The sequence below is a fragment of the Hyla sarda genome, chromosome 3 (assembly GCF_029499605.1).
Source record: "Hyla sarda isolate aHylSar1 chromosome 3, aHylSar1.hap1, whole genome shotgun sequence".
Taxonomy (NCBI): Eukaryota; Metazoa; Chordata; class Amphibia; order Anura; family Hylidae; genus Hyla; species Hyla sarda.
This window is the reverse complement of record NC_079191.1, coordinates 82,568,678-82,594,682: the sequence shown is the minus strand read 5'-3', so window position 1 is coordinate 82,594,682 and position 26,005 is coordinate 82,568,678. Positions and strand designations below refer to the sequence as shown.

At 42.9% G+C, this 26,005-nt stretch overlaps 1 protein-coding gene across 5 annotated transcripts in view; it reads right to left on the bottom strand.

The window, feature by feature from the left end:
- The window catches only part of NRROS (negative regulator of reactive oxygen species), a 62,501-nt gene that overhangs the window by 7,219 nt on the left and 29,277 nt on the right, over positions 1-26,005 (bottom strand). The window contains exons 1-3 of one of the 5 annotated variants that reach the window (XM_056564411.1): positions 23,396-23,523; positions 22,589-22,963; positions 15,499-15,625 (exon numbers count right to left, since the gene is read on the bottom strand). In XM_056564411.1, coding sequence (XP_056420386.1) covers positions 15,499-15,606 — 108 coding nt within the window. In that variant the 5' untranslated portion in view covers positions 15,607-15,625; positions 22,589-22,963; positions 23,396-23,523. Of the gene's footprint in view, positions 1-15,498; positions 15,626-18,074; positions 18,227-22,588; positions 22,964-23,395; positions 23,524-26,005 lie in introns of those variants that run through there. The other 4 variants (XM_056564410.1, XM_056564412.1, XM_056564414.1 and 1 more) reach the window with 4 other exon arrangements.

Below are 26,005 nucleotides of genomic sequence, written 5' to 3'. Positions count from 1 at the left end.
TCCTGGAATAATGAGGCCCTCTGCGCGACCTTCAAAAAAGGCCTATCCAGCAACATTAAAGATGTTCTGGCCGCACGAGAAATTCCTGCTAATCTACATGAACTTATTCACCTAGCCACTCGCATTGACATGCGTTTTTCTGAAAGGCGTCTGGAACTCCGCCAAGATATGGACTCTGTTCGCACGAGGCGTTTCGTCTCCTCGGCTCCTCTCTCCTCTGGTCCCCTGCAATCTGTTCCTGTGCCTCCCGCCGTGGAGGCTATGCAGGTCGACCGGTCTCGCCTGACACCTCAAGAGAGGACACGACGCCGTATGGAGAACCTCTGCCTGTACTGTGCTAGTACCGAACACTTCCTGAGGGATTGTCCTATCCGTCCTCCCCGCCTGGAAAAACGTACGCTGACTCCGCACAAAGGTGAGACAGTCCTTGATGTCTACTCTGCTTCTCCACGTCTTACTGTGCCTGTGCGGATGTCTGCCTCTGCCTTCTCCTTCTCTACAGTGGCCTTCTTGGACTCTGGATCTGCAGGAAATTTTATTTTGGCCTCTCTCGTCAACAGGTTCAACATCCCAGTGACCAGTCTCGCCAGACCCCTCTACATCAATTGTGTAAATAATGAAAGATTGGACTGTACCATACGTTTCCGCACGGAGCCCCTTCTTATGAGCATCGGATCTCATCATGAGAGGATTGAACTTTTGGTCCTCCCCAATTGCACCTCGGAGATTCTCCTTGGACTTCCCTGGCTTCAACTTCATTCCCCAACCCTGGATTGGTCCACTGGGGAGATCAAGAGTTGGGGGTCCTCTTGTTCCAAGAACTGTCTAAAACCGGTTCCCAGTAACCCTTGCCGTAACTCTGTGGTTCCTCCAGTAACCGGTCTCCCTAAGGCCTATATGGACTTCGCGGATGTTTTCTGCAAAAAACAAGCTGAGACTCTACCTCCTCACAGGCCTTATGATTGCCCTATCGACCTCCTCCCGGGTACTACTCCACCCCGGGGCAGAATTTATCCTCTCTCTGCCCCAGAGACTCTTGCCATGTCCGAATACGTCCAGGAGAATCTAAAAAAGGGCTTTATCCGTAAATCCTCCTCTCCTGCCGGAGCCGGATTTTTCTTTGTGTCCAAAAAAGATGGCTCCCTACGTCCTTGCATTGACTACCGCGGTCTTAATAAAATCACGGTTAAGAACCGCTACCCCTTACCCCTCATCTCTGAACTCTTTGATCGCCTCCAAGGTGCCCACATCTTCACTAAATTGGACTTAAGAGGCGCCTATAACCTCATCCGCATCAGAGAGGGGGACGAGTGGAAAACGGCATTTAACACCAGAGATGGACACTTTGAGTATCTGGTCATGCCCTTTGGACTGTGCAATGCCCCTGCCGTCTTCCAAGACTTTGTCAATGAAATTTTTCGTGATCTGTTATACTCCTGTGTTGTGGTATATCTGGACGATATCCTAATTTTTTCTGCCAATCTAGAAGAACACCGCCAGCATGTCCGTATGGTTCTTCAGAGACTTCGTGACAACCAACTCTATGCCAAAATTGAGAAATGTCTGTTTGAATGCCAATCTCTTCCTTTTCTAGGATATTTGGTCTCTGGCCAGGGACTACAGATGGATCCAGACAAACTCTCTGCCGTCTTAAATTGGCCACGCCCCTCCGGACTCCGTGCTATCCAACGCTTTTTGGGGTTCGCCAATTATTACAGGCAATTTATTCCACATTTTTCTACCATTGTGGCTCCTATCGTGGCTTTAACCAAGAAAAATGCTGATCCCAAGTCCTGGCCTCCTCAAGCAGAAGACTCCTTTAAACGACTCAAGTCTGCCTTTTCTTCGGCTCCCGTGCTCTCCAGACCTGACCCTTCCAAACCCTTCCTATTGGAGGTTGATGCCTCCTCAGTAGGAGCTGGAGCTGTTCTTCTACAAAAAAATCCTTCCGGGCATGCTGTCACTTGTGGTTTTTTCTCTAGGACCTTCTCTCCAGCGGAGAGGAACTACTCCATCGGGGATCGAGAGCTTCTAGCCATTAAATTAGCACTTGAGGAATGGAGGCATCTGCTGGAGGGATCAAGATTTCCTGTTATTATCTACACCGACCACAAGAACCTCTCCTACCTCCAGTCGGCCCAACGGCTAAATCCTCGCCAGGCCCGGTGGTCTCTGTTCTTTGCCCGATTTAATTTTGAGATTCACTTTCGTCCTGCCGATAAGAACATTAGGGCCGATGCTCTCTCTCGTTCCTCGGATGCCTCAGAAGTTGATCTCCCTCCGCAACACATCATTCCACCTGACTGCCTGATCTCCACTTCTCCTGCCTCCATCAGGCAGACTCCTCCAGGAAAGACCTTTGTTTCTCCACGCCAACGCCTCGGAATCCTCAAATGGGGTCACTCCTCCCATCTCGCAGGTCATGCGGGCATCAAGAAATCTGTGCAACTCATCTCCCGCTTCTATTGGTGGCCGACTCTGGAGACGGATGTTGGGGACTTTGTGCGAGCCTGCACTATCTGTGCCCGGGATAAGACTCCTCGCCAGAAGCCCGCTGGTTTTCTTCATCCTCTGCCTGTCCCCGAACAGCCTTGGTCTCTGATTGGTATGGATTTTATTACTGATTTACCCCCTTCCCGTGGCAACACCGTTATTTGGGTGGTCGTTGATCGATTCTCCAAAATGGCACATTTCATCCCTCTTCCTGGTCTTCCTTCTGCGCCTCAGTTGGCTAAACAATTTTTTGTACACATTTTTCGTCTTCACGGGTTGCCTACGCAGATTGTCTCGGATAGAGGGGTCCAATTCGTGTCTAAATTCTGGAGGGCTCTCTGTAAACAACTCAAGATTAAATTAAATTTTTCCTCTGCATATCATCCCCAGTCCAATGGACAAGTAGAAAGAATTAACCAGATCCTGGGTGATTATTTGCGACATTTTGTTTCCTCCCGCCAGGATGACTGGGCAGATCTCCTTCCATGGGCCGAATTTTCGTATAACTTCAGGGTCTCTGAATCTTCCTCCAAATCCCCATTTTTCGTGGTGTACGGCCGTCACCCTCTTCCCCCCCTCCCTACCCCCTTGCCCTCTGGTCTGCCCGCTGTGGATGAAATTTCTCGTGACCTTTCCATTATATGGAGAGAGACCCAAAATTCTCTCTTACAGGCTTCTTCACGCATGAAGAGGTTCGCGGATAAGAAAAGAAGAGCTCCCCCCGTTTTTTCCCCTGGAGACAAGGTATGGCTCTCCGCTAAATATGTCCGCTTCCGTGTCCCTAGCTACAAGTTGGGACCACGCTATCTTGGTCCTTTCAAAATTTTGTGTCAAATTAATCCTGTCTCTTATAAACTTCTTCTTCCTCCTTCTCTTCGTATCCCTAATGCCTTTCACGTCTCTCTTCTCAAACCACTCATCCTCAACCGTTTTTCTCCCAAATCTGTTCCTCCCACTCCTGTTTCCGGCTCCTCGGACGTCTTCTCGGTCAAGGAAATTTTGGCTGCCAAAAAGGTCAGAGGGAAAAATTTTTTTTTAGTAGACTGGGAGGGTTGTGGTCCTGAAGAGAGATCCTGGGAACCTGAGGACAACATCCTTGACAAAAGTCTGCTCCTCAGGTTCTCAGGCTCCAAGAAGAGGGGGAGACCCAAGGGGGGGGGTACTGTTACGCCGAGCGCTCCGGGTCCCCGCTCCTCCCCGGAGCGCTCGCTTCACTCCCTCCGCTGCAGCGCTCCGGTCACGTCCTCTGACCCGGGGCGCTGCGATCCTGCTGCCAGCCGGGATGCGATTCGCGATGCGGGTAGCGCCCGCTCGCGATGCGCACCCCGGCTCCCCTACCTGACTCGCTCCCCGTCTGTTCTGTCCCGGCGCGCGCGGCCCCGCTCCCTAGGGCGCGCGCGCGCCGGGTCTCTGCGATTTAAAGGGCCACTGCGCCGCTGATTGGCGCAGTGGTTCCAATTAGGGTTTTCACCTGTGCACTTCCCTATATTACCTCACTTCCCTTGCACTCCCTTGCCGGATCTTGTTGCCTTAGTGCCAGTGAAAGCGTTCCTTGTGTGTTCCTTGCCTGTGTTTCCAGACCTTCTGCCGTTGCCCCTGACTACGATCCTTGCTGCCTGCCCCGACCTTCTGCTACGTCCGACCTTGCTTCTGCCTACTCCCTTGTACCGCGCCTATCTTCAGCAGCCAGAGAGGTGAGCCGTTGCTAGTGGATACGACCTGGTCACTACCGCCGCAGCAAGACCATCCCGCTTTGCGGCGGGCTCTGGTGAAAACCAGTAGTGGCTTAGAACCGGTCCACTAGCACGGTCCACGCCAATCCCTCTCTGGCACAGAGGGTCCACTACCTGCCAGCCGGCATCGTGACACGGACAGCATACTTAAAACTCTGGTTTATTGCAGCTTTAACCACTTCAGGATGCAGGGCGTATGCATACGCCCTGCAACCTGAGTCCTTAACCCCTTAAGGACCGAGGGTTTTTCCATTTTCGTTTTTTCCTCCTTGCCTTTAAAAAATCATAACTCTTTCAATTTTGCACCTAAAAATCCATATGAGGGCTTATTTTTTGCGCCACCAATTCTACTTTCTAATGACTTTGTAATTCTACTTTATAATTCTACTTTGTATCACACTTCCATGGAGTTCTAAATTTTTAATCCTTTCACCTGATTTTCACTCCCCAGAATTCGACTCCAATGTACCAGTCCAGAGTACATTGGGGGAGATTTATGAAAACCCATTCAGAGGAAAAGCTGCTGAGTTGCCCATAGCAACCAATCAGATCCCTTCTTTAATTTTGTAGAGACCTTTTAAAAAAATGAAAGAAGAAATCTGATTGGTTGCTATGGGCAACACAGCAACTTTTCCTCAGGGCAGGTTTTGATAAATCTCCCACATTGTCTTCCAAATTTAAAACAAAAAACAAACAAAACAAAACCTCTTTGCAAATACCCCCAATATTCCCCCCCCTCCCCCCAAAAAAGGGTCATGGGACACAGAGTCAACAGCATTTGGGGTTTGCAGTTGCCTCAAATGCGCAGCGCTCTCTCCCCACCTGAGTGGGGTGCACATTTGAGGTAACAGGTTAGGGACGGCCACACACATCACATTCCCAGAATGATGAGTCAGAGTATAGGGTTTGGGGCGGGCATAATTTTTTTACTTTCGGCTATACTCTGGGTCATCATTCTGGGAATTGGCATATTAGTATTAAAATTGCAATTTTCATCTCTCCCCCCCCCCCCCCCACACGTTACCCCATATGTGGATGTGTTTCCATAGTCAGGAGAAAAAGCCCGCCAAAATATGTAACCCAATTTCTCCCATTACCCCTGGGTAAACCCAGCATTTTAGTGTAAAAAAAATAAGATTTTTCAATTTATGGCCCACTTTTCAAAAAACCTGTGAGGTGTGAGTACTCACTGTACCCCTTGTTACCTTCCTTGAGGGGTGTAGTTTCAAAATTGTGGTCACTTGCCGTTTTTTTTTATTTTTTATTTTACATCAGAACCTTAACCATTGCAGTGCAAAGCACTACTTTAGGCCTCAAATCTCATCGGTGCTGTCTCACTCCTAAGCCCTGTTTTGCACCCGCATAGTGCTTTTCTGCCTTATATGGGATATTTCCTTTTCCTGGAGAAATTGGGCTACAAATTTTGTGGAGCTTTTCTTTCTTACCACTTGTGAAACAAAAAAATGGTTTGGTTAATACCAGCATTTCATTGTAAAAAATTTATTCTTTCACTTTTATGGCCCACTGTTCAAAAAACATGTGAGGTGTAAGTACTCACTATAACCCTTGTTAAGTTTCTTGAGGGGTGTAGTTTCTAATATGGTGTCACATGTGTGGGGTTATTTCTGTTCTTGCACAATGGGGGCTTTGTACATGCACATGGCCCCCCGACTTCAATTCCAACAAACTTTTCACTCCAAAAGCCCAATGGCGCGTCTTCTATTCTGAGCATTACAGTGTGCCCGCAGAGCACTTTACATCCACATATGGGGTATTTTCTCTTTAAGGCGAAATTGCACTACAAATTTTGGAGGCCTTTTGCCCTATTACCCCATGTGAAAATAAAACATTTGGGGTAACATTATCAATATAGTCTGAAAAATCCCATTTTTTATTTTCACGGCCCACTGTTCAAAAAACCTGTGAGGTGTAAGTACTCACTGTAACCCTTGTTACGTTCCTGGAGGGGCCTAGTTTCCAAAATGGTGTCACATGTGGGGAATTTCTGCTGTTCTGGCTCTATGGGAGGTTTGTTAATTTCCCCTCTCCCCGACTTCAATTCCAGCAAAATTCTATTTCCAAAAGTCCTTCTGTTCTGAGACGAGTATTGAGCCAGCAGAGCACTTAATGTCCACATATGGGGCTTTTTTAAATCAGGAGAAATTGGGTTTCAAATTTTAGGGTCCATTTTCTCCTATTACACCATGTGAAAATGAAAAATTTGGATTAACACCATCATTGTAGTGTTAAAAATCTAATTTTTCACTTTTACGGCCCACTGTTCAATAAAACTTGTGAGGTGTAAGTACTCACTGTAACCTTGTTACGTTCCTGGAGGGGTCTAGTTTCCAAAATGGTGTCAAATGTGGGGGGTATCTGCTGTTCTGGCATCATGGGAGGTTTAAAAATACTACATGGCCCCCAAAAACCATGACAGCAACATTTTTTTTCAAAAATCACACAGTTGCTCTTTCCCTCTTGAGCCATGTTGTGAGCCCGCAGAGCACTTTATGTCAACATATGAGGTATTTCCATACTCAAGAGAAATTGGGCTACACATTTTGGGGGGACTTTTTCTCCTTATACCACTTTTAAAAATGAAAAAAATGGGGCTACAAGAACATGTTAGTGTAAAAAATGCAGATTTAGATTTTCTCCTCCACTTTGCTGCTATTCTTGTCAAGCACCTAAAGGGTAAACAAACTTTCTGAATGTCATTTTTAATAATTTGAGGGGTGTAGTTTCTATAATGGGGACATTTATGGGGTATTTCTCACATAAAAGCCCGTTAAACCTACTTCAAACTTAACTGGTCCCTGAAAAATTCAGATTTTGAAATTTTCATGAAAATTTAGAAAATTGCTGCTATACTTTGAAGCCCTCTAATGTCTTCAAAAAGTAAAAACATGTCAACTTCATTATGTCAACATTTTAGTACGTACATGGCAGACAGTAATGGACATGCATAGGAAGGATCTGCACTTGTCTTGGGGCTAAATGGCTATGTTGTGAGATTACCATAACACTGTGGCTAGCTGTTTGTGAACCAGAATTTCCTGTTTGACTTTTCTTTTTTTTACTACAAATCCCATAATTCCATCTTCCTCCCTCCCAGACATCAGCTACCCCTCCCATTGAAACATAAATGAGCTGCATCCATTCAAATCAATGTGGTTTTCAATCAGGGTGTTGCAGATTTAAGCAGACAGGCTCCCTGTCATCAGCTGACTAGTGAGTCAGGTCTCGGCCGCATTGCAAGCTGGGAAAAATCTGAGATAACAATCATTTTGTATGCTGGTAAAAATAAATGTTGGAGTGAAAATCACAGAAGAATTGTGAGAAAACCATCACACACAGGTACAGACACTATATTATGAACTACACTAACTTTACAGCCCCTGTTGCATGGTCAAATAAAAAAAATTCCTGGAATACCCCTTTAAAATGGACAGAGATGTCAGCAGAGAGCACTGTGCTTGTAACATAGTAACATAATTCATAAGGTTGAAAAAAGACCAGAGTCCATCAAGTTCAACCTATAACCCTAATGAATCCCTACTGAGTTAATCCAGAGGAAGGCAAAAAACCCTCATACTAGAGGTAAAAATTCCTTCCCGACTCCAAATATTGCAGTCAGAATAAATCCCTGGATCAACGTTCTGTCCCTATAATTCTAATATACATAACTTGTAATGTTATTATTTTCCAAAAATGCATCCAGACCTCTTTTAAATTCTTTTACAGAGTTCCCCATGACCACCTCCTCCGGGAGATAATTCCACAATCTCACTGCTCTTACAGTAAAGAACCCTCGTCTGTGCTGGTGTAGAAACCTTCTTTCCTCTAGACGTAGAGGATGCCCCCTTGTTACAGATACAGTCCTGGGTATAAATAGATCATGGGAGAGATCTCTGTACTGTTCCCAGATATATTTATACACAGTTATTAGGTCTCCCCTAAGCCTTCTTTTTTCTAAACTAAATAACCCCAATTCTGATAATCTTTCTGGGTACTGTAGTCCTCCCATTCCACGTATTACCCTGGTTGCCAGTCTTTGAACCCTCTCCAGCTCCACTGTATCCTTCTTGTACACTGGTGCCCAGTACTGTACACAGTATTCTATGTGTGGTCTAACTAGTTATTTGTACAGCGGTAGAATTATTTCCTTGTCGTGGGCATCTATGCCCCTATTGATGCACCCCATGATTTTATTTGCCTTGGCAGCAGCTGCCCAACACTGGTCACTACAGCTAAATTTATTATTAATTAAAACTCCCAAGTCCTTTTCCATGTCAGTCGTCCCTAGTGTGCTCCCATTTAATACATAATCCCAGCCCGGATTTTTCCTCCCCATGTGCATTACCTTACATTTATCAGTGTTGAACCTCATCTGCCACTTCTCAGCCCAAACCTCCAACCTATCCAGATCCATTTGTAACAGTGCCCTGTCCTCTATTGTGTTTACCGCTTTATAGAGTTTAGTATCATCTGCAAAGATTGCTACTTTACTACTCAACCCCTCTACAAGGTCATTAATGAATATATTAAATAGGCCAGGACCCAATACTGACCCCTGTGGTACTCCACTAGTAACAGTCACCCAGTCAGAATAAGTCCCATTAATAACCACCCTCTGTTTCCTATCACTGAGCCAGTTACTTACCCACTTACACACATTGTACCCCAGCCCAAACCTTCTCATTTTATGCACCAGCCGGTTATGTGGAACCGTATCAAATGCCTTGGAAAAATCCAGATATACGACATCCAGCGATTGCCCCTGGTCCAGTCTGGAGCTCACCTCTTCGTAGAAGCTGATCAGGTTTGTTTGACAGGACCGATCCCTATAAAGCCATGCTGATATGGAGTCATACATTTATTTGTATCAAGATATTCCAAAATACCATCTCTTAGAAAACCCTCAAACAATTTACATACAACAGAGGTTAAACTAACAGGCCTATAATTTCCGGGGTCACCTTTTGTCCCCTATGTGATGTCAGCACTGTGTTCCAAAAAGAAAATAATTTCCTCTGTAGTATTCAGCAGCTAATAAGTAATGGAAGGATTACATTTTTTTAATAGAAGCAATTTACAAATCTGTTTAACTTTCTGGCACCAGATGATTTAAAAAAAAAGTTTTCCACCGGAGTACCCCTTTAAAAAAATTATTACTGGAAAAGCTATATATGTAAAAAGAACACAAGAGAGACAAAGAAAAATAAAGGAGGAAAGCAGCAGTATTCTAATAATGGAAAAATAAGTCAGCACGGTTGTTCAAACCTTTTGGCTGAAAGCAATCAAACCGGCATATCCACAATGTCTCCTGATCCCTGAGTGCCTTCAGCCAATTTCCTTCACTGACTTGTTTATGAGCCTTCTCAATAGCGAAAAAATGCATGCAAGAAACATTACCATCGTGAACATCACAAAAATGGTAAGACACATTAGATGCATTCACATTAAGTGAATTGTCTGCACCTCTGATGTGTTCTTTGATGCGTTTTTTAAGATTCCTTTTGGTAGACCCAATGTAGGTAAGATTACAAGTTAAACAGACTATATTGTATATTACAAAACAGGAATCACAATTTAGGAAATCTTTGATCTTATATACCTTATTAGAATGTGTATCAAGGAACGACAAAGTCTTAGTAGCATATTGGCATACCACACATCTTGCCTGACCACATTTATGGAAGCCCTGCGTTTTAATCCAATTGCCTGAGCTTTCAGAGGTGGATGTGGATAGTAAACTGGGGGAGAGGATGCTGGCTAACGTTGGAGCTTTCCGAGAGGAAAAATTAGGTCCTTCCTTCAAAATGATATCCGGATCCTGTCTGAGTATAGGAAGATATTTATTCACATTAGCCCTGATAGCATCAAACTCCATACTATATGTAGTAACAAAGGAAACTTTGCTCTGGTGGTCGGGCTGATTATTTACTCCTGACAAACTCTGGTTCTCGAGTAACTCTGCTCTTTGTTTATTCTGTATTCTATGTTTAGCTCTCTCTAGCATCCAAGGTTTGTACCCTCTGGCTTTAAGTCGATTACATACTGTGTCTTGTTCTATTGCTGTGTACTCACTGGTTGAGCAATCAAGAAACCGAACCTGGTTCTTGTGCCACAGATAAGTGAAGCGGAGATTGTGGGCATTGTTGTTCATATATTGGACGAAGTCTGATGCTTCAGAGTCAGTACCAGTCCATATGACAACAATGTCGTCCACATATCTACTGAACCACTTTATCTGGTCCAAGAAGGGGTTGGTTTCATTGAAAATATACTGGTTTTCATACCAAAAGATGAACAAATTTGGTACAGTTGGAGAAGATTTAGCTCCCATACTGCCTCCAGTCTTTTGTAAATAGAACACATTTTCATACATAAAGAAATTATGTGATAAAACATACCACAAGACATCCAGAATGAACCCTTGTAACACCGGATCGTACAATGAAAATTGTTGCATAATGTCTGAGACAGCCTGTACTGACATTGTATGAGGCAGGGATGTATATAACGCAGGACCAGCCAGGACATCGAGTCATCCCAAGTCATGTTTTCCAGTAAAGACAATAGAGGTTTAGTATCTTTTATATGGATAGGGCATAGCTCAACCAGAGGATACAATGTAGAATCAAGCCAAGAGCAGAGACGTTCATTAAGAGATCCCATTCCCGCAACGATAGGGTGCATTGCCAGCAGGAATCGGTCTTTATGAACTTCGGGCAAAGAATGGTATATAGGGATAATGGGGTCAGAAATAAATACTTCTGTGTGAGTATCCCTAAATTTAAACCTTCTTGTAGCAATCTACTAAGATCTGATTTGAAGGGGCAGTGAGATTGTATTGCAGACGCTGGTATGTACTTGAGCAGTGATGGCGAACCTATGGCACGCGTGCCACAAGTGGCACACCGAGCCCCCTCTGTGGGCACGAGGCCACAGGCCCCCATCACATTCCGGACATCCCTGCGTCCCGAAAGGTCATTTCGTGACACAAGGATGTCCCCGTTACCTGTCTGCGGTCCCGCGTTAGCTTTAGAAACGCAGGGACCTCCGGGAGGTAGAGAATGCAGGGACGTCACGTCACTGACGTCCCGTGCGTGCGCCCGTAAAGCAGAGCAGAGCGGAGCATCGGGGAGGACCGAGGATGACGCGCGCATGGTAAGTGACCAGCGGGATGTCATCTTCAGTGTTCCGACACAGACATACAGCCTCCAGCCATACACTGTATATGGCTGGAGGCTGTATGTCTGTGGGGGAACACTGCCTGTCTAATGTGGGGTAACACTGCCTGCCTAATGTGGAGGAACTCTGTCTGCCTAATGTGGGGGAACACTGCCTGCCTAATGTGGGGGAACCCTGCCTGCCTTATGTGGGGGAACACTGCCTGCCTAAGGTAGGGAACACTGCCTGCCTAATGTGGGGGGAACTTTACTGCCAACCTTGTGGAGGGAATTATACTGCCAACCTTGTGGGGGGAATTATACTGCCAACCTTGTGGGGGGAATTATACTGCCAACCTTGTGGGGGGAATTATACTGCCAACCTTATGGGGGGAATTATACTGCCAACCTTATGGGGGGAATTATACTGCCAGCCTTGTGGGGGGAATTATACTGCCAACCTTGTGGGGGGAATTATACTGCCAACCTTGTGGGGAGAACTATACTGCCAACCTTGTGGGGGAATTATACTGCCAACCTTGTGGGGGGAATTATACTGCCAACCTTGTGGGGGGGGAATTATACTGCCAACCTTGTGGGGGGGGGAATTATACTGCCAACCTTGTGGGGAGAACTATACTGCCAACCTTGTGGGGGGAACTATACTGCCAACCTTGTGTGGAGAAATATACTGCCAACCTTGTGGGGAGGAATATACTGCCAACCTTGTGAAGAGAATTATACTGCCCACCTTGTGGGGGGAATTATACTGCCAACCTTGTGGGGGGAATTATACTGCCAACCTTGCTGGGGGAATTATACTGCCAACCTTGTGGGGGGAATTATACTGCCAACCTTGTGGGAGGAAGTATACTGCCAACCTTGTGGGGGTAACTATACTGCCAACCCTAATGTGGGGGAACTATACTGCCAACCTAATGTGGGGGAACTATACTGCACCCAATGTGGGGGAACTATACTGCACCCAATGTGGTGGAACTATACTGCCAACCCTAATGTGCAGGGAACTATACTGCACCTAATGTGGGGGAACTATACTGCACCTAATATGGGGGAACTGTACTGCCAACCAACCTAATGTGGGGGAACTATACTGCCAATCTAATGTCGGGAACTCTACTACACCCAATGTGGGGGAACTATACTGCCAACCCTAATGTGCCAACCCTAATGTGTATTCTGTTTTAATTGCTGTGCTGGCACTCTGAGGGGAAAAAAGTTGGCGTGCATTACGGTTCGGGCACTTGGGCTCAAAAAGGTTCGCCATCACTGTACTAGAGTCATCGAGGGCCACTTCATTTAAGACTCTGTACAGACCAGTGTTCATGCACACCACTGACCCCCCCCCCCCCCCCTTATCACCTGATTTCTTCTCTTTTGGTAATGTTTTCTCTCCCCCTCACTTATATATATATATATATATATATATATTACTTTCTAACATGAGTAGGTCTTCTATGATTAAATCCTTGAACCTATCCATGGGCAGGCACCTGGAATAAACCGGGTAAAAAACGAATTTTTTATAGGGCTAAGATTATCTGGCATATTTGCTGCATCATCATTAATACCAAGAAAATGTCTCCTTAAAGTTAATGCACATTTATTTATGTCAATAATGGTATCAAAAACATTCAAATGTTTTGTGGGGCAGAATCCCAGACCCTTAGATAGCAAGCTAAATAGGGATTCTGTGAGGATGAAGGAAGATAAATTAATAACATTTTGAGTTACTGCCTTCTCCTCCGCTCTCGATTTCTTGCTTTCTTGCTTTGGGGTCTGGGATTGTGAGCCACATAATTTACATTATCAGAACTGAGATCAGATGTATCTGACTGATCTGAAACAGAATCTGTGAAATCAGAATCACCAGACTAAAAGGTAACTTTTTCTCATTTTTCACTGATGTTTTCTTTTGTTTTCTCAAAATAGATTTGGGAGTGGTAAAAGCTTTCTCCCATTTGTCCCAAGCATATACAGAGTTTGTTTGAAAATCACGTAAGTCCGCTGAAACTTGACTTTCTTGATATCAGTGATGTTTTGTTCTAGTCTCCGGATGTTTTCTCGTAACTTTGTATCAAAGTCCTGTACCTGGATGAGTTGTGAGTGACGAGACAATTCCTCTTGTGCCTTTTTGATTTTGATTTTAATGTCCGCTAGAAAGCTCAGGTAATTGGATTAAAACGCAGGGCTTCCATTAATGTGGTCAGGCAAGATGTGCGGTATACCAATATGCTACTAAGACTTTGTCGTTCCTTGATACACATTCTAATAAGGTATATAAGATCAAAGATTTCCTAAATTATGATTCTTGTTTTGTAATATACAATATAGTCTGTTTAACTTGTAATCTTATGTACATTCGGTCTAACAAAAGGAATCTTAAAAAACACCCAAAGCATCCAAGAACACATCAGAGGTGCAGACAATTCACTTAATGTGAATGCATCTAATGTGTCTCGCCATTTTCGTGATGTTCACGATGGTAATGTTTCTTGCATGCGTTTTTTCGCTGTTGAGAAGGCTCATAAACAAGTCAGAGAAGGAAATTGTCTGAAGGCACTCAGGGATCGGGAGACGTTGTGGATATACTGATTTGATTGCTTTCAGCCAAAAGGATTGAACAACCATGCTGATTTATTTTTCCATTATTAGAATACTACTGCTTTCCTCCTTTCTTTCTTTTTCTTTGTCTCTCTTGTGTTCTTTTTACATATATAGTTTTTTCCAGCAATAATGTTTTTAAGCTTGTTTCATGTTTCAGTGCTAGTTCAGATGATGCTGTTTTCTTACTGGATAATTTTATCTCTATGTAAGAGGTGTGTGAGTGCTCTATCCACTCCCCCTCCCACCCTCGGATTATAAATTTGTTACAAGTACGTGCATGCTACAGGTTTCGTTAAAGAGTCATAGACTCGAAAAGCGTCAACCGTGCATGTTGACTGTCTGTCTACCTTGTTGCTGTTGATTTTAACCCCTTAAGTAAGCAGCTCATTTTCACCTTAAAGGGGTATTCAAGGAATTTTTTTTTATTTGACTTTGCAGGGGCTAGTTAGTGTAGTAAGTTAGTGTAGTTTGTAATATAGTGTCTGTACCTGTGCATGACGGTTTTGTCCCAATTCTACTGTGATTTTCACCCCAATATTTTTTTTTAACAGCATAAAAAATGACTGTTGTTTCAGATTTTTCCCAGGTTGCAATGCGGCCGAGATCTGACCTCATTAGTCAGCTGATGACAGGGAGCCTGTCTGCTTCAATGGGTGTTGGCCATCACTATCTACTCCCCCTTCCGCCCTTGGACTATAAATATGTTACAAGTACGTGCATGCTACAGGTTTCGTTAAAGAGTGTCAACCGTGTATGTTGACTGTCTGTCTACCTTGTTCCTGTTGATTTTAAAGCTGCAATAAACCTGGAGTTTTAAGTGTGCCAGCCGTTCCATTTCCTTTTTTTTTAATTTATAAATCTTTTTAACTTTCTGGCACCAGTTAATTTAAAAAAAATAGTTTTTCACCGGAGTACCACTTGTACCACTGTATTAAAACTTTTGTCTTCCTACCTAAACCTTGCGGAAGAGGAAAAGCCACATTGACGCTCTCCTCCTCATATTCACACCTCATATCCGGTCTTTATATCTGTTCCTCATATCTCAACCTTATGTCCTGTCCCAAACACTAACTATTCTCTGCAACCACCTATCAGACAGTTGGCAGGATGTTTAAAAGTCCCGGGCAATCTCTGCAGCCAAGACTAATGTGATGTGATCAGGAGATGTACTGAATGTCTCATAGACTTGCATTAGACTTCAGACAAAAAACTCCCCTTTGCAAATTGGGGTGTGTTGTGCTTGATTTAACTGTAATGTTTATTTATTTTTTGTTTAATTAGACATTCCTTATAAGTAACATGTGTACCAAGTGTTATAAAAATATTTCGAGCCCTTTGGAGTTTATGTTGGAACATACATACATATACACACGATGAGCTTAATCTATATGTATATACATATATATCTATATATCTATATATATCTATATATCTATATATATATATATATATGATAGAGGCATACTTACAATCCGGCAGCCACTAGGCGAGAAGTGCTGTGCTCCATCAGCAATATTCCTCCAGTGTAATACAATGTACATGCACATCAATAAGCACCAAAAGGACAATATGGCCATAGCATCAGTAGATGTCCTGCTAAAGCAAAAAAAAAAAAAAAAGGCCCTTGTGATATATGTGGTATCAGTGGTCAATATAGTATTGAAAACACATTTTTAGGATGATTTTTGCCACCTCCTTAATGCTTGTAAATGACAATATGACAAAATTGTGTATGATTTCTGTCATGAACAGATAGCAACAAATCACAGCTTTGAACTAATTTCTCAAAATGAGCAGTGATTGGTTGTTATCTGTCTGAGACAAAAATTAGACACATTAGACAGACTGATTAATTTGGGACATTGACTATATTTAATACAAACGTGACTCAGCTCTTTCCACTAAGCAAATTTTTAGGTATAGGATAAATACAAAGCTATCTGATGAAGCTGGCCATGGACCATAGTTGTCTAAGATATAACCAATGAGAAGCTCTTTTAATTGGAGTCATAACATTTATGGTACCAGAAAGATCTTCATCATATCATTGTTACATTCATTTACCAGTCTGAACAGTCTGTTTTGGTTAGCCCCTTAGCTTTTCTAACAACTCCACCATTCTGGAATTGCATACTTATGACCTATTGTATTACATCAATAATAGATCACTCACACCCAATGGACTTCAGTCTTTTACTGTACAGATTGTTTTTGAGCTCTCAGTAATTGGAAATGTTCATTGGCAGCATTATAACAGAATGCATGGATAGCATGTGTAGTCATAGTGCCATGTTTAGAAACTGCGTAAGGTGATCACCATAGATGAGGATAATATAATATTACAGAGGGATCTGGGGAAGCTGGAGGCTTGGGCACAGATATGGGATATGAAATTTAATGTAGATAAATGTAATATTATGCACTTGGGCTGTAAAAACAACATGTACAATTATGTGCTGAATAATAAGACATTAGGTAAATCCTCTACTGAAAAGGACTTTGGGATACAAAGTTATGGGATGTATCAGGAGAGGCATAGAGGCTCGGGACAGGAACATAGTTTTGCCTCTGTATAAAACATTAGACCACATATGGAGTATTGTGTCCAATTCTGGGCACCTGTATATAAGAAGGACATGACTGAACTGAAGAGGGTGCAGAGGAGGTGACAAAGATAAATAAAGGAAAACTGTCACATGTTCACTCCTGCATTAACCACAGGTACTGACAGATTCATATGATCCCTACCTTCACCTGCAATCTTAGTTTTTCTATATATGCAAATATGGCTGTAACTGGCACTGGCAGGGTTTTTTGGAGCCTAGTGGCACTGTGATGTCAGCACCGCCCGTCCGCAGAACCGTTCGCTTATGAATATTCATCCCCCTCCCTCCGGCTCTCCCTCTCCCCGCCACTGCTACATGGTCTTTACTGCGCATGTCATGAAGCGGCACATGTGCAGTGAAGACCAGTTAGGAGCAGCGGGGAGAGGGAGAGCCGGAGGGAGGGGGGATGAATACTCATAAGTGGCAGTCATATGAATCGGCGTCCCCCGCACTATCCATCAGTGCCTGTGGTTAGTGCGGGAGTGACCATGTGACAGTTTTCCTTTAATGGTATGGGGAGATTACAGGACCAAGACAGGTTATCAAGCTTGTGGGTTATTTAGTTTAGAGAAAAGAAGTCTTGGGGGCGATCTGATTACAATGTACAAATAAATGAATGGACAGTACAGAGATCTTTCTATATTTAGGCCAGTACCAAGACAAGGGGGCATCTTCTACGTCTAGAGGAAAGAAGGTTTCACCATCATCACAGACAGAGATTCTTTACTGTAAGAGCAGTGTGATTATGGAACTGGGGGGACTGGATGCTTTTCTGGAAAAATATAATATTACAGATTATGGATACTAGATTAACATTGAAGGAACCTCTATCCAGGGATTTATTCTGATCGCCATATTGGAGTCGGGAAGGAATTTTTCCTCTCTTATGGGGAAATTGGCATCAGCCTCATGGGCAGTTTTTGCCTTCCTCTAGATCAACTGGGTTTTAGGTTGAACTCGATGGACTCTTGTCTTTTTTTTTCAACCTTACATATTATGTATGTTACTAATAATAAGTGGTTTATCTAGCGCCCCTTGATTAGTTATTATTGCTTCCATATACTCTTATTTGATGCTGCTTTATTTAATGAATTGTAATGATTGGAACCAGCGTTCTTATTTGTGTTATTAGAGACATGCAATGCTAAACTTATGATTGGTCCAAGTAGTAATTGGTTTCCTTGACTACTGATGATGCTTCTGATGGGCACGCACAGTGGAATGGGGACCACTCGAGAGGGACTGCATGTTATTTCTGGTAATAGCAGGGCTTGATGCCTATTGGTATCTGTTATTTGATAATATGTAATTTTTGAACATACTATTTACAATTGTAACTCAAAAATAGAGAAACAGAACATGGCCGCACATCCACAACTTGTACTATGATCTAATTGTTTCTCAGCATAATTTCTAAAACTAACAGGTTGTAATTGTACCTTTTGATCAAAACGTGTAAGCCCACTGGCACAGCGCTACACTGGTTTCAGTTTAGGGACTCACTCTGACTAGGCGGCCTTGACATGGGGGGAGATTTATCAAAACCTGTGCAGAGGAATAGTGGTGCAGTTGCCCATAGCAACCAATCAGATTGCTTCTTTCATTTTCCACAGGCCTCTAAAGAGGCCTGTGGAAAATGAAAGAAGCAATCTGATTGGTTGCTATGGGCAACTACACCACTCTTCCTCTGCACAGGTTTTGATAAATCTCCCCAATGGTGAGTGGACTTGCACGTTTTAATCGGAAGCAAGTAGATCATAGTACAAGTTGTGGATTTGCGGCCATATTCTGTTCCTCTATTTTTTAAATACTATTTACAATGTTTGATGTATTGTTAACTTAGTCTTTTGTATGAAGCGTCTATTGATTACTTGGTTGTTTTGTATGTTTGTATGTGTATATACTGTATGTTCACTTTTCACATATTTTTTGGCTTGAAAAAGACTATGTTCGTTTGGTAAATAAAGCTTTTTGAGCTTTAACCCCTTAAGGACACAGTCCACTTTGGCTTTGAGAACACAGTAAATTTTCATTTTTGCATTTTGGTTTCTTCCCCCACACCTTCTAAGAGCTATAAACTGTTTTTTTGCGCAATTGTACTTTGGAATGACACCTTTTTTTTTTTACTATAAAATTTATAGCAGGATGAAAAAAAAATATATTTAGCCCCTACACGACACAGCCCATTAGGGCCTATAGGAGTACTCCACTGGAAAACTTTTTTTTTTTAAATCAACTGGTGCCAAAAAGTTAAGCATATTTGTAAATTACTTCTATTTATCTTAATCCTTCCAGTATCAGATGCTGTATTCTACAGAGGAAGTTATTTTCGTTTTGAATTTCCTTTCTGTCTTACCACAGAGCTCTCTGCTGACGCCTCTGTCCATTTTTAGGAACTGTCCAGAGCAGGAGAGGTTTGCTGTGGGGATTTGCTTTTACTCTGGACAGTTCCTAATATGGACAGAGGTGTCAGCAGAGAGCACTGTGGTCAGACAGGAAAGGAAATTCAAAAAGAAAAGAACTTCCTCAGTAGTATTTTTTTGTGACTTTTGGAGGGTTTTGTTTTCACGTAGTGCACTTTATGGTAAAAAATTACGTGTTTTTTTTTTTCATTCTGTGGGTCAATACAATAAAAATTATACCCATGTGTACATGCTTTTCTAATACTGTACTACTTTAAAAAAAAAATATAAAATTAGTATGCTTTAAATCGCCCTATTCTGACCCCTCTATCTCTCTCATTTTTATGTACATGGGGTTGTATGAGGGCTCAGTTTATTGGTACCACTTTTGCGCATATGTGACTTTTTGATCACTTATTATATTCATTTTTCTGGGATGTGATGTGTCAAAAAAGCAGCAATTTCTGACTTTTTTTTCCCTTTACGCCGTTCAGCGTACGGGATCAATAACATAAAATGTTGATAGATCAGACATTTCTGCACGCGTTGATACCAAATATGTAAAAAAAAATTTAAATTACGCTTTTTTTTTTACATGGGAAAAAGGGGCGATTTAATTTTTATTGGGGGAGGGACTTTAAAAAAAATGTACTTTATCTTTCACGTTTATTTTACATTGTTTATGTTTATCGGCGATCTTCTTCTCTTCTCTCCGATCATCCATTAGAACGCCCGCACTGCCGCAGATGCTGTAATCTATATTGATCTTGACATCTGTGGGGTTAATAGCGGACATTGGCTTGATCGCTTATGTCCGCCATTACTGGCGGGTCCCTGACTGCTGACAGCAGCTGGGGACTGCCATGCATGATGCGAGCACAGTGACTCCTGAGGAAGCTGCCAGTCAGTGCAGCGGAACGCGTGGAGTCTTCTGTCCTCCATGCAGTGGTGATCATTTCCCAGCCATGCTTATTATTTACATTGGTATACTTACACTTTTAGGATTGTTTGGTATAGGTATTTGGTGGGAATTGTTTGGCACTCAGTTTCTATTGTTTGTTTCTTTATATAAGAATTATCACATTATTTGGTGTGATCTTGTAATATTTTTTTCATTATTATATAATTTGGTTTGCACTTTTTACTTTATTTTGGTGTATGTAGTAACCGCATTGCATTATGTTAGCTGGGAATATTCTCTAAGGATGACCGGCATATCCGGCATGGGGATGGGGGTTGTAGGATTACAGTCCTCCCCTGGGTTGTTTGTGGATTTTAAGCAATTTTAATTGTGTACTACTGTGTGTCCTATAAAGTTTTTCTAATTTTGTAATTTTTGGTGTGCATCTTCATTCTAGTAGCCAGCTTTCCTGTCTTTTTAATACTTGATGTGAGTACCGCACCTTCATGTATAGGATGTAAATGTACATCCTGAATGTACATCGTAAATGTACATCAGGACGTACATTTACATCCATTGTCCTTAAAGGAGAACTATAGTGAAATTTTACTTATCCCCATCCACAGGACCCCCCGCAATCTCTGGGATGGGACTCAGTGCTCAATTAGGAGAGCATGCTGCAGCTTGCACACGCTCCATTCAATTTTTTGGGAGCGCCGATAAGACCCAAGTACAGCACTCAGGCATCGCAGCTCCCATACAAATGAATGGGGGGCATGCAGTCTACCGGTAGACATCACACGCTCCTCAGTGAGAGAGCCAGGGTCCCGTCCCTGAGACTGCGGGTGTCCTAGTGGTCTGACCCTCTGAGCTCAGCTACTTATCCCATATCCTGTTACATTTTGCTGGAGTACCCCTTTAAGGGGTTAAATGGGAAATTGATAAGAAAACTGCAATTTTGCCACTTTTGGGGGGGGGGGGGGACGACGACTTGTTTTTACGTAGTGCATTTTCCGGTAAAACTGACATGTTATCTTTATATCTTCTTTATTCTGTGGGTCAATGTACCCTTTTAGTCACCAAAGGGGGACTATTTATTGCAATCTTTGGATTGCAAATTCTGATCAGTGCTATGCATAAGCATAGCTCTGATCATTGTTATCTGGCATCTACTTCTCTGGTCTGCTGGAAGACTGTAGGTGATGGCTGAGAGCTGGTAAGTGGAGCTCCTGAGGTCATCTTTACTGATCAGACCACCATCTAAATGCAGAGCTCCCTATCCTGTCTTCTCAGGGAGAGACCAGTTATGTGAAGGGGTTAGCTCATAATACTGCTCATTAGAGGCAAAAGGAAGTTTTTCTCAGATAAGACAACAGAGAGTCTGTTCTGAGGGAAACCACTGTAACTGAGAAAAGCTTCCTTCTGCCTTAAAATCTAATGAGCAGTAATATTAGCTCCCTTCTCATATCAATGGTCTCTTTCTGAGCATACTGAAGACACCTATCAACCCCCTTAAATACCACACACATTCATTGTTTTACTTGTCAAATAAGCAATTAAGGGGGGGGGGGGGGGGGAGGCTGCCGAGACCTCCAAGATCGCAAATGAAAAATTGAGTCTCCTCTTGAAGAGGAACCCTAAGTCATGCATGTGCACTGACACTTTATGCAATCTCAGGGATCTCCTGAAGATAATTACAGCTCTTGGCATCAGGCATGCACACTCCACTCATTCTATATGGGGACTGCGTTCTCAACATGGCAGAAGATTCCATCAATACCCCTGCCCCTTTCCCAAACACTTATCCCCTATCCTTTACCTTCCCCTTTTTCATCAGTTGTACCTTTTTTTTAGGTGTTACTTAATACATAACTACCATTTCAGTTTGTATATGGTGAGAAGCCCCACTTCAACAGTAGATTAAAAGGAACTGTCTCCCTACAAGCGTTCCCTTTCATACAGAAGCTGGTGCACCGTGGGAAGAGTAGTACATGGCAGGCATAACCATTTAGACAAATGCTTGTCCATATAATGCACATCTGCCTGGATCTACCTGACTAGGAGTTTATCTTACAGAGGTTTTAGAATAGGTGGGTGCATTAAACAACAAAAGAAAAAATGCACATACAAAAAATGCTTAACATTTTCACTAAAATAATAAAACAATGTTTTTGTAGGTATTTGTAAAGTAAAAAAATGTTGGAATAGGGTATGTATTACTACAAAACAGCTTTAACGCTTAGGACAGTAGGAAAGCTGAGTCATTTTTACCCAGCTTTTCATTATAACTAATAAACATGATGTTAACAGCTTGACAAAAGAGTATTACACGGGGAGAATGTGTATGTTACTATACCAAACATGTGGAAGCTAAAACTAAGATGAGTGTAATCTATAATTTGCATTTGTTATATGTGTCATCTTTATTTTATGAACCTGTTCTTTCTAAATTCTTCTGTATTAAAGAACTAGGTTTAACATTCAAGTGCAACATTCAAGAAGCTCGAAATTACACTTTACATGACAATATCTTCAAAGATATAATGTTTTCTTTATACTTATAATTTAATAGTGTAACTTATTGGATTCACTCATTCATTTGCTTGTGGTCTAGAAAACCCCAAAGGACACAATGAAGAGAGTCACTTACCGCACATAACCAAGAGCACACCATCTTGGGTTCCACTTGAGCTGCTTGGGGCCACAGGATTGAATAAAGAAGTGGTGTCATTGCCATGAGTGACCCGCAGAGAACCATGCAGAGAAGGTAGTAAAAAATCCCACTTCTTTGGCCATACAAAGGTCAGCAAAGCAGTAATGGTGAGAGATGATATTGAGAGCAGTAGAGGTGAGCAGGTGCCAATCTGGGGGTCTAGAGGGTGTTACATGGGCCACTTAGCTGAAGAGCGAGGTGCGCGTGTGGTTAGCATGGCACATTCTAAAGCAGAACTGCATGTTTCTTCCTTCTAGAGGTTATTTTAGATGTTGCGGAAGGAAATAACGGAAACCAAAGTCACATGAACTGCTGTGAAATGAAAAAAAAAATAATTAAGTATGAGAGCAGTCACCAGGCTATGCGTCAAGGATAGATAGTTCTGCTTTTTCCTACTGTCTTACATTTCTTTTTCTTTAGTATCTTAAGAGGCTTTCTGGTGAACTCAGAGGCAGGGTTTGGAAGGTGTCCTAAAGTGACACTAAACCTCATACCATAAGTTTTAGTGTCACTTTAGGATACCCTCTTCTAAACTCTTCTTCCACAAGCAAACAACATTCTGGGTGTTAGAAAAATAGTAAAAATTGTAGATTTTTTAAATGTTTTTAGGCAGAGGCATAATCCTGGAGGCTATCCCTGTGACTCCTTCATAGAGAGGGAGAACAAAATGGGGCACATTGCCCCAACAGAGTTGATAACCGGTGAAAAACAAGAGGGACAACACACTGTAAAAAGCATACTCACCTAAGGTTGTTGTGCATAACCAGGATAGGGGATAACATGTCTGGGGAGCAGTACCCCTTTCACTACATGCCTCTCTGTAAGGTAGTTCACTACGATTCACCTGTCCATTTTTATATATTCAGATTTGGGGACAAACCATGACCAGCCTTTTGTAGGGGAAATATAGTATTATATGGTAGCCAATACATGAATAACTCAAGCCTGCCAGAACAGCACTCTGTTCTAGCTCACCAAACACTATTGTGTTATTTGGCGGTATCTGGTGGAAAAATTTATCTCAGAAATTGTGATGCAGCAGAGTCCCGTTGTTGGACTCTGCTGCACTGTGCACATGGCAGATTTCCACACTAGATATTTATGACGAGGAAATTTTGCTGTGTGCATGGTGCTGCAGAATTCCATTTAAATTTCATTCAAATTCCGCCCATGTCAATTCTTTCTACGGAATCCACTTGGAATTGCATTGCTGCTGTCTATAGAGACAGGGCATTTCTGAGCGGCCCGCGCCTGCTGTCTGCATATTTTGCATTAATTCTGCAGTGTGAGCACAGCCTTACAGAGGGAGGAGGCTTCTTATATTAACCCATTGGTGCAGTGCACCAACACTGGGTTGTCATAGCAACAGGAGCCTAACAAAAGGCCCTTGTGTCTGCCTGGGGTATTGCAGCACCTTATAGACTGCTTGTCAGCAAAACACAATTGGGAAGATTTATCATATTTTGTGCAGAGGAACAGTGGAGCAGTTGTCTATAGCAACCAGATTCCAGATTTCTTTTTTCTGAACTCTGATTGGTTGCTATGGGCAACTGCTCCAATGCCCCCATTGATAGCCAACTAGTCCTATAGTAGAACTAAAAACAATTAGCTGTATTTTTCTATTCCTGGATAACCCCTTTAATGGTGCGCTCTGCACGTGCCTAGCACTCATTATAGGACCGCCGAATACTGCCAAAGTTTAGCAAGTGCCAATGTTCATCAGTCCCGTAGAAAATAATAATGTTATTCTCCTCACCTGTCAACTCCTGGGACCATTTACAAGGCTTTCGGGACCTGACAGGTTCTCTTTAAAGGAGATATGCGGCAAAAAACATTTACCTCTCCCTGTGCCAGGGCTGCAAAAACAGCAACAAACTTTAACTCACCTTCCTACGTTCCCCCGTTATGGAGATATCGCTGCGGCTCGGCTTCCTTCTTCTTAGACTTGTAACGTCACACTGCTGTCAGCGTATCGCCGGCCGCAGCAATGTCATGCCTCAACCGGTGATAGGCTGAGCACACTGTCATGTAAGGAGCTCTGGCTGGCTCCTTACATGACAGTGCGCTCAGCCTATCACCGGCCGAGGCGGGACATCACTAGGGCCTGCGATACGCTGACTGCAATGTGACGTTCCGAGTAAAATCTGTAAATGGTGTTCCACAATTTACAAGGAGATTCGTTTTGTATTTTTTGATTGCCTTGAAAAGCAATCCATCCCTGTAAAAAAAACTGTGTCAGATTGAGCTCCCAGCACCCCCAGCAGAGGGGCCGGTGTGCGTGTCTGAGCCAATCACTGACTGTCCAGTGACTCAGCACTTTTCACTACTGTAGATCACATTTGGCCACAGGCCACAGATCACAGTTTTTTTCACTACACCGGCAGTAGCCCTGCGTTTCCAGGGAAGATTGCAGGCGGGGCCGCACGTCATAGTCACGCCATTGTGCGGCTCCACCTCCAACTAGTTCAGTCTTGGGCAACTTTCACAGTGTCTCTCTGCTTGCCCTTAAACAACCATTAGGCTCTCTTTTTTTCCAGCCTTTATTGGACATTTTTGGGATGGGGCACAATGGGCAATAACGGGTCCTGATTGATCCAATTTACTATAATGGGGTCCATTGGGCGTCGTTATTTTGTAGCGGGAATAGAGGGAGAAAAAGACTCACACGCAGTAATATTTCTCCCGCTGTTCTCCCCGGCTCCCCTGATGGTCATTACACTGCTGTGTCCTAACGGCATTGTGAAAGTAGCCTTAGAAAGTTTAAAACACAGTTTTTGAATTTCGTTATTTTGTTTAGAAATTGCATGTCTGGACGAGTTGATCTTTACTGGAAAAATCTTGAAAGCTACAAAGGGGCATGACTTTATAGAGTAGGGGTGCTCAACTGGCGGACTGCAGTCCAAATCTTGACCACAGCCGCCAATTGTCTGGAACTGTAAGCAACACCTATAACCCCACAGCCACCTGTCTCCCTCCAGACAGTTCAGGAACCAGCGAGAGGAAGGATCTGATCTTCCTGAATTCAGTTTTATAAATGTCTTTAGAAAACCAATACAATACTACAGGAGGCCAGAGCAGCGATGCAATGCGGGTGCTCGGACACTCTTCCTCTACACAGATTTTCATACATCCCCCCCACAGATTTTAGTTATGTAGATTTGTAAATTACTTCTATTTAAATATCTTAATCCTTCCAGTACTTATCAGCTGCTGGATGATCCAGAGAAAGTTGCGCAGTTCTTTCCAGTCTGACTACAGTGCTACAGTGCTCTCTGCTGACACCTCTGCCCATGTCAGGAACCGTCCGGAGCAGGAGCAAATCTCCACAGCAAACCTCTCCTGCTGCGGACAGTT